The sequence below is a fragment of the Juglans microcarpa x Juglans regia genome, chromosome 1D (assembly GCF_004785595.1).
Source record: "Juglans microcarpa x Juglans regia isolate MS1-56 chromosome 1D, Jm3101_v1.0, whole genome shotgun sequence".
Lineage (NCBI taxonomy): Eukaryota > Viridiplantae > Streptophyta > Magnoliopsida > Fagales > Juglandaceae > Juglans > Juglans microcarpa x Juglans regia.
Genome location: NC_054594.1, coordinates 15,119,174 through 15,129,060, shown reverse-complemented (window position 1 = coordinate 15,129,060; position 9,887 = coordinate 15,119,174). Strand labels below are relative to the sequence as shown.

Sequence of the window (9,887 nt, the reverse complement as noted above, 5' to 3'; positions counted from 1 at the left end):
CAATCTATTCCTCATAAATTTAATATAATTAATTAATTAAACCAAAAAATAATTAAATATTTGTGACCGATTATTTACGGTGATAACGATTATTTGTAATAAAAATAGACTCATTTTAACGAAAAATAATTATTTTCGTTAAAAATAACTTATTACAAATAAACAGTTTTTTTGCGATATTTGTTCCCTTTCAGCTGAAGCTTTTACAGCAGTTAGTTTGGTGGCTACACATTTATTACTTTTTTTTTTTTTTTTTTTTTCTCTCAACCTAACCTTTGTCCTACCAACCTCCTGCTTTTCATATACTTAAGCTGGCCATTTTTCAACTCTTGGCTTGTGTTTAAAGTTCATTGATGCTTTTTGGTGGTTCTTTAAGGTATTGGTTCTTCACTGATTTTTCCGTAGTCTGTTAAGGAACTGTCTCAAATATTGGAATTTTTATAGTCGGTGCATGAAACCCACATTTACTTTCAATTATGTTTCATATAATTTTGCAAGATAAAATAGTTTTCTTGTTTATCTGAAGTGATTGACATATGAAAAAACTGACATTTTAATATTACTGATCCAAATTGCTGGTGTCTTTACTCCATGGTTGAAAGATCTGCGCGAACTTGCCATGATCTGAAGAGGTCTGACAGTTTGGAGCTTTTAACTTACTGGATGCCAGAACTTTCAACGGCTCCTCAGTAAATCCACAAGCTACCACACCAATGAGAATATCCAAAGCTTCCGCTTGGATCTCAGGTTACCATCTATGGATTATGGTATTTGCAATTAGTTTACTGTTGTTAGGAGCATCAACACGATTATCTCGAATTGGGTATTCTGGTGAAAGCATTGAATATCAGTATCTAGTATCAAAAGGGAACAGCTACCCCCCTGTTTTTGCTTATTGGATTTGTGGTACGAAAGGAGATAAGGAGAAAATGCTGAGGCTGTTGAAGGCAATATACCATCCAAGAAACCAGTATCTGTTGCAACTTGATGCTGATTCATCGGACTCCGAGAGGGAGGAATTGTTAGTTTCAGTACGATCCGAGCGGGTGTTCCGAGCCTATGAAAATGTTAATGTTCTTGGCAAAAGTTACACAGTTAACCAGATGGGTCCCTCGGCTCTTGCTGCGACACTTCATGCTGCTGCTTTGCTTCTTAAGATTAGCACTGATTGGGACTGGTTCATCACATTAAGTTCTTCAGATTATCCACTTATGAGTCAGGATGGTAAATAAATATTATATATTAATTAATCCTTTTGAGATTAAAATCAAGTCTATATTTTGCACGCATATAATCATTTTTTTTTTTTTTTTATACTTCGAGATTTTAGAAACTAGTCCAGAAAGAGAAAATCATGATCTGATCTCTTGTTGCAGATCTCCTCCATGCTTTCACTTTCTTGCCGAGGGATCTCAATTTTGTTCATTATACTAACAAGACCAGCTGGATTTGGAAAGAGTAAGCGTTAGTCACTAATTAAATATTTCCTATATATGCTTTCCCCAGTGTTCTACGTACATATCAGCCGGCTTTGAAGGGAAGCATGTCTGCTATATGTCCACCCTGCATCTATAAAAGATATCATTTATTGGTCTTTAGTTCCAAGAACATTAGCCAACATCATTTGGTTACACATATAAATGGAGATAAAGTTAAATAAAATATTATTAGAATATAATTTTTTAATATAATTTTTATTTTAAAATTTAAAAAACTTGAATTATTTTTTATATTTTACATGATAATTTAAAAAAATTATAATAATTAAATGAAATAAGACGAATGGTCTGTGAAAACAAAACAGCTGATAGAATCTTTCGGTACCAGGCGGGAAAAAGTCAATCAAATTGTCGTGGATCCTAGTTTACATAATCCAATCCGCAAGAGTCCACTTTTCTACGCTGTGGAGACCCGAGAAACGCCAGATGCTTTTACACTGTTTGAAGGTGATCAGTTCCTCTAGCATACGAAATATATATATGGTTCATTAATTTCCACAAAAATTCTGATGTTGCAGATTTTCTGATTATTTTGTCAATTACATGCATGCAGGTTCACCTTGGGTTATTCTTTCAAGAGCATTCATGGAATATTGCGTCGAAGGATGGGACAATTTCCCCAGAAAACTGCTAATGTACTTCAGCAATCTGGCCTACCCGCTTGAATCCTACTTCCACACAGTCCTGTGCAACATAGCCGAGTTCCAAAACACCACAGTGGACAATGATTTAAGGTACATCATTTGGAACACCGCACAAGGTGCACCCGATGTCCTAAACATGTTTCACTATAATAAAATGGTAGCCAGCGGGGCAGTTTTTGCAAGGCCGTTTCAAGAAGGTGATAGAGTGCTGCAAAAAATAGATAAAAAAATCTTAAAACGTCCAGCAAATGGGCTGATTCCCGGAGAATGGTGCTCCGACAATGGAAGGAAGAACCAGAGCATGGAGGCTTCTTCTTCAAAGGAGGAGTACTTATGCTCAACGCGGGGTAACATTAATGCTGTGAAGCCAGGTTCTTATGGCATCAAGCTCGGACATTTTCTCAAAAAGCTTGTCAGGGAGGGGAGACTGAGAAGCAATCAATCATGTCCGTGTACAATATAAAATCTTTTTAACATATTGATCGTAGGTGTTCTTAATTTGGTAAAGTTTGTAGGTATTGTTAACTGCATGGGGGGATGGCATCCAAATAATTGGGTTTTTGGGAATAATTTTTTGTATGCACCTTCATTGGTTTAAAACAAATGAGAAAAAAGTGAATATATACATACCCACATGAAAAAAAAAAAAAATTTAATAATGAATCCCTATTTTTTAAAACGACTATACGGTACTTACGCACTCCACTACTGCATGTATCATTACTCTTATAAGCATAAAGAGAGATTCTTAAAACCGTTATATGCATTCGATCACCACGATACCTCTTTCGATGGTGAAAAATATTTCCATTTGATAAGACGAATCATTGCTACTATATATTTTCTAACTTGGCTCTACGGGATTATTCTGTAAAATTACCACTTACTCTAAAGGTTTAAGCTGATAAGAATATATAGATTTAATTATTGATATTATATTCTTAATATTTCTCCTTACGTGTGAATCAGATGTAGAATATTTAATTAAATAAAAAAGAGTGTAGAGTCAAGATTTGAACTCAAGACCCCTCCTCTGATAACATGTGAAATCATTATTTATCCCAACAGTTTAAGCTGATAGGAATTATAAGTATATTTAGTTATTTATATTGTATTATTAAGATACTCTGCCTATATTACTGTGCCAAAATAAGAGTGATATTTTGCGGATGATAAAGATGATCGATCTCATAGGCTCGTAAGCACTAAAGACTCGTGATTATGTATCCGCTTCTAAATCAAGTATTTGGTGAGTGCGACCCTGCAAGGCGCGCAGTTTAAGCTCATAATATTTTATTTTTTTAATTGATTTTACAATTTTTACATGATATGTGGCATGCAGTCATTGGTGCTGATATAAAATTTTAACTGATTTGTTAATGCAATATTGTAGCAAGGGAAGAAGTACTTATTTGATCAAAATTTCAAGCATAAAGAGTGAAATGCTCGAAATTAGAATATAAGACTAGTTTGGATAATGAGAATACTTCACTATTATTTATTATTTTATTATTAATTTTTACCTATTTTTTATTTTTGTTCACTACTATTTAATATTCTATCATTACTTTTTCACTATTATTCACAAAATATGTGAGGAATACTTCACTACTCAAACTCAACCTAATTCTTTGATAAGGCAAACCACAAAAGTTATTTTGGAATTAAACAAATCAAAGATGACATTGTTTGAAATTTGGACCCTGGATTATATATAAGAAAAATCTAATCGTAAGAGATTATGTGCACTAATACGTACACTTATTCAATATGATTAGTCAGAAAATAGATTTTATTGTAAACAGTGTTAATTTGAATTTAGAATATGAAGGTAACAACATTAATAAGCAGATTGATACGCAAATTTGCTTGTACATAACAAAACTCTTATATATATTAGCATTTTTCACGCTCAAGTCACAACTAACTTTTCCTGTCCATGGAGATCGAATGAATCTGGCCAACCAAAGATGTGATGGAAGATTAATGATCTAAATTAGAAACTCACTTCAGATATTTATTTCAATTCTTATTGTTTTTGGTGGGATTAAGTGAACTACAAGCAAGTTATCTTGAGAATATAGTTACTTATTACGTAGCGTCATTATTATATAACAACATTGGCAACAATCTTCAATCATGACTAGCAACCGAATAAAGTTTGTGGTTATGAATTGAGCCCTCACCCCAATAATTTCAGCACATTCCAAAATCATGACTACAAACTAAGGCAGACTTTGTGGTTGGACATTTCACACCATCTCTCCTTCGGATTCTTTCAAGCGACAATGTAAAGCAACAACAATTATCTGGCCTTCCCCACTCACCAACCAACCCTGCTCAAAAGCATATTTCGTCCTCATAGCTCTCAATTAGTTCAATCTTGGCATCAATAATCACTCATCACCCTCCAATACTTGTTTTTCTAACAAAGCATTCTAATCAGTAAAGATTAAAGGCTTCAACTAACACCCCATTACAATACATATAGTGCATATACAGAATCATATATTGGTCCTGACTGATGATACCCCCATATGATAAGGATAAGTGTATATATGAGATTCCACTTTGTTTGGGAATGAGAAGTTATTGCTCTTCATAATATTTCAATGGAGCTCTAATTGTATTATTGACAAGTCCATTTGGAGTATAGCTCATGTAACTTGAGCCTTCAATTGGAGTATTACAAATGATATCAGAGCATATCTCAATAAAAAATATGGGACTTGAGTCGTGCCACCTACAATGGACTAGTCCGACGAGGACGTTCATAAATTTTTGGGGGGGACAGGTAAGGGGAAGATTATGATACTCCATATGATAAGGATAATGATAGGTGGTATATGGGATCCCACAGTACTTAGGAATAAGAATTTCTTGCTCTTTATAATGTTTCAATAAATTCCAGTTGTATCATTGACTAGTCATTTTGGAATATAGATCACGTGACTTGGGTCTTCTCTTGAGACGTTACATGACTTATTCTCATATCCTTGCTCAAAGCAAAGAAGAGCCACCTTGATTGGTTACTGTCCGTCCAACAGATTATGATGCACCATCATTGTTTTGGAATGGTCCATGGATACACCCACATGGATATACCCATTCTCTCACATTCTCTAGATTCTTAGCGAGGGGGAAATCATACATCATGCATACCACTAGTGACCCATGTGCCGATCAGCTGGTGTAGAAGGCAATGGAACAACATGTGCTTAATGACGATGCGCTGACTGCACTAGTACGAGCATATTCCTTCTTGAAAAGAGATGAATACAGAAGAAAATTGTAATACCCCGTCCCCCTAGGATACAAATGATGTTAATTATTAGTTTTACAACATGGAGGGGTCGGAATGCTACTCTTAAAGAAACACCAAGTATAAAGGATTCATTTAAAAATAAATGTGAGTCTGTGGAAGAATTTATTAAATTTATCAAAATCTCTTCCTATCGAAAGCATAAAATAAAATCTCAATACATGATCTAGGCTTCTACCTCTTCTCCCTAAGCCAAGTTCCATTCTATGGCTTCAAATCTCAACTCAAACATTTCTTGAGATAGTCAAACATTTAAACAAAAAGTAGTCGAATACTTAATAAGAACTACTACATACAGTAAACAATATAAAAATGCATTCACAGTCACATACATTACATTCAGTCACATTAATATGTATATATGCATTCCCCTTGATAATTTTTCGAGGTCTCAATCATACAATTCAATCATGCAGTCTCATTCAGTCAAACTTTAGTCTCATTTATGCCTTTACGATCTTTCCTCCTTTAACCTTATGGCGGGTACACATTGTTAACCCCTGTGTATTAGGGTTAATGACCCTTGTAGTCATGGTTCTTTCCGTGGCTAGCAGATAAGAACCTAACATCATGAGTGGACATCACTGGGTGCACCACCGGTGATCTATTACAGTGTTGCAATCCACTCCTTAGCCTCATGGTACCATCTACACTATTATGACCCTTTTAAGTATTTTACCGCAAACGATCAAGCATGCATTTCAATATGTTTCCTTTCATTTTCATTTAGCCTTTTCTGTCCTTATCTTTCATTCATTTAATACATAGCGATACCATATACCTATAGTAAAAAACATACAATCCATTTCATTCATATATCACATGTATCAATAAAGGGTATATATGTAAAAGGGCAAGAACCCCTAATTGAATTTCTATATTTTAAAGGGTATATATGATACTCTCTTATCACTCCTTATTTCTATTTTGAATTTAGGGAACCATGGCATGGATGCCTTGTGGCGAGCTCTTAGCCAATCCGAGCAACACTCTTCTTCTCCTCATGATTGTCTTCTTGAAACCCAAAAGAACAGCTTGCATGAATGCCAAATGACATTAGCCCTACCCAAAACCAAACACCCTCTTCATCCTCCTCACGATTATTTCCTTTGGGAACCCAAGAGGTATCTTGCATGAGTGTGAAGTGGCACTAGCCAAAATCTCCCTATATCTCCCTTATCATGGCTCTCTTGGAAACTTAAGAGTCTCACATGAGCATGAGTGCCAAGTGGCATGTTCTTGCCAAAACTGAAATCTCTCTCTTTCTCTCCCTCAGCATTTGCTCCATTGAAACTCTAAGGGACATGTAGCATGGGCGCCAAGGTCCACTAATTCTATAATTACTCAGGCCCAAATAAAGGCTTAACATGACCTCAAAGTCCTAGCTTTAAATCGGGGTTGCTAGAAACTAAATTAGAAACTAACTTTAGATATTTATTTCAATTCTTATTGTTTTTGCTGGGGATAAGTGAACTACAAGCGAATTATCTTGAGAATATAGTTACATATTAGGCAGCATTATTATATATATAATAACATTGACAACAATCTTCAATCATGACTAGCAACCAATTAAAGCTTATAGTTAAGAATTGAGGCCTCGCCCCAATGATTTCAGCACATTGCTACAAAGTAAGGCAGACTTTGTGGTTGGACATTTCACACCATCTCTCTTTCGGATTCTTTCAAGCGACATTATAAAGCAACAACAATTATCTAGCCTTCCCTACTCACCAACCAACCCTTCTCAAAAGCATATTTCGTCCTCATAGTTCTCAATTAGTCCAATCTTGGCATCAGTAAGTAGGGCTGCAACCCGTGCAAACCGATTAGTATTTTGGCCCGACCCGACCCGTCTGTCATATTTCTCGGTCCCACCCGACCCGATATCGGGTCAACCTGTTTTATATATCCTATGAATATGCGTTGAAGAACGGACCTGAAGTCCTTCCACGAGTTGAGCTTTATGGAGGGCGAGATTCTTGGTGCCATCAAGTCGAAGAATGGGTAACAAGTCTGGGCGTATGTTTCGGCTGAAGGGTTCGAAGGAAGTTTGAGACGAAAGTTAGCTATGAAGTTATGGGCCGTAGATGAGTTGGACGAAGGGGATTAAGCCAGCACAAATAAATCGAAGACCTTCTAGAAGACTTTTAAATAAAACAGTAGTTAATTGCTATTGGCACAAATAAATAGAAGACCTTCCAGAGGACTTTTAAATAGAATAGTAGTTAATTGCTATTGGTTGTTAGTGGCGAGCCTTATTATGTGGTCACAGTAAAAAATACTCTAGTTTGTTTTGACTGACTTAGTGGGTTAGACGGGTCGAACCCGAGCATCATCCAAATCCAATTTTCGATGCGGGTCGGGTCGGATCAATTTGTTCGAATCGGATCAAGCTGCTTCTTGCACAGGCCTATCAGTAAACACTCATCACCCTCCAATACTTGTTTTTCTAACAAAGCATTCTAATTAGTAAAGATTAAAGGCTACAACTAACACCCCATTACAATACATATAGTGCATATACAGACTCATAAATTAGTCTTGACTGGTGATGCCCCCATATGACAAGGATAAGGATATGTAGTATATATGGGATTCCACATTGTTTGAGAATGAGAAGTTCTTGCTCTTCTTAATATTTCAATGGAGTTCCAATTGTATCATTGACTAGTCTTGTAACGCCCCGTTCCAAGAGGTCCGGAGAGTTAGCTTCTGTAACCTAAAATCATCTCCCATAACATATTTATCTCCATAAAATATAAACTCATTTATTCAAAACCAAAAATGGATGTTCCCCCATCAAGACACCAAATAAATACCTCAATGAAATAAATTAAAAACTCCACAAGACTAAAAAATATCCAAGACTTCAAAGTACCAAAATAACATAAACTCATAAACCTACACAACATGACTCTCCAATAAATACTTATACCCCTTCTTACACTTATTCCTCTACGGTTATAAGACATTGCTAATCTTCATACTCTTGACTTTCTACTGAGGTATCAAAATTATTTGAAAAATATTGTGAAGATAAGGGGTGAGTTATCAACAACTCAGTAAGCAGAAAACATATCCTAGTATCTAAACATGAGCATTTTTAGAATTCAGAATGCAGAACAAAATATTTACTTTAAGAATGCAGAATAAAAAATATTTGCTTTCAGAATGCAAAATCAAAACATGTTACCAAAAATATCAGAGTGAAACTTTCAGAAAACATTCTTATTCAAAACTCTTTTGGTATATTAAAATCTGAGACCTCATCTTCATCATATCAGAGCATCACATTCAGACAGATACAATGTTTAACCCCTGTGGTAGGGTTATAAACCGCCATTATAACCCGTGGAAGGGCCGTATCCACTATTATAAGTAGTGGTTGGGCCATATACCATATTTAACCCCGTGGTAAGGTTATAAATCATCATTCTAACCCATGAAAGGCTCGAATCCACTATTATAACCTGTGATTAGGCCATATCCACTATTATAATTCGTGGTTGGGCCGTATGCCATTATTATCACCCCTGGCTGGGCCATAATGAAAACTGAACAGAATATTAGAATCAGACTTGATCAGAATACAGAATCAGAATCTCATGCTAAGGTTTTCAGATGCCACAACATATCAAAATAGAGTATGAACAAATTCAGATATTTTCACATATTCAAAAACAGTTTCAGAACATTTTCGCATCATGTGTACAAATTTTCAGTAATTTCATATTTGCTCTTTTTGTATAGTTCAGAAACATAATGCACAAAATTAACTCATATATACACCAGTCATGACAGAAAATATTTTTTCTTATACAGCTTTCATGCATATGTAGAACACATATCTGAGGTTGTTTTCAGATTTCATTAAAAAACAAACATGCATATTTTTAAAATCAACCACGTTTCATTTTCTTTTTATGTAAAGTCTAGCATAGAAACTCCGCTTACTTGGACTTCTTATTTTTTCTGAATTTTTTCACAATAGTGCCGAACGAATATCAATCGTCATCTATAAAATAGTCACGTAATCTTCTTAAATTTCCCTTCGAACTCGTATTTCAATACTTAACCTAAAATGCTAAAATAACCTATTTTAATTCCTAAAAACCTAAAACTCTCATAACCATAAAATACCATCACTTCCCAAATTCCTCAACATCCACTTAATTTCTCCATCTAATATCTTAAACTCTAAATTATTTTCTTACAAAAATATAATACATATCTAAAATATTTATTCAATTACACTAAGATCCTTAAAAAACGCATTTTCACTTAATAATCACTTAACAAAAATTCCCACTCAATGACAAGTCCATTTATCAGTAATCCAACTTAAGGTATATGTTCCATTTTAAAAAACATTAAAAATTCGAGGGAATGATGTCAAAACAAGTATTCTTCAAAGTTTAC

General features: G+C 34.9%; 1 protein-coding gene across 1 annotated transcript; it reads left to right on the top strand.

Annotated features, from left to right (window-relative positions):
- Positions 1–259: 259 nt before the first annotated feature.
- On the top strand, positions 260–3,915 carry LOC121233928 (beta-glucuronosyltransferase GlcAT14C-like). Its single transcript, XM_041133053.1, has 6 exons — positions 260–376; positions 603–1,224; positions 1,377–1,458; positions 1,828–1,946; positions 2,053–2,607; positions 3,858–3,915. The coding sequence occupies exons 2-5, from the start codon at positions 714–716 to the stop codon at positions 2,604–2,606; spliced, it is 1,266 nt and encodes a 421-aa protein (XP_040988987.1). The 5' UTR covers positions 260–376; positions 603–713; the 3' UTR covers position 2,607; positions 3,858–3,915.
- Positions 3,916–9,887: the final 5,972 nt, after the last annotated feature.

Coding starts and splice junctions, on each gene's coding strand:
- LOC121233928 (XM_041133053.1), top strand. CDS start 714: ATGAGAATATCCAAAGCTTCCGCTTGGATCTCAGGTTACCATCTATGG. Junction 1,225..1,376: donor TCCACTTATGAGTCAGGATG/GTAAATAAATAT, acceptor CTCTTGTTGCAG/ATCTCCTCCATGCTTTCACT. Junction 1,947..2,052: donor TGCTTTTACACTGTTTGAAG/GTGATCAGTTCC, acceptor ACATGCATGCAG/GTTCACCTTGGGTTATTCTT.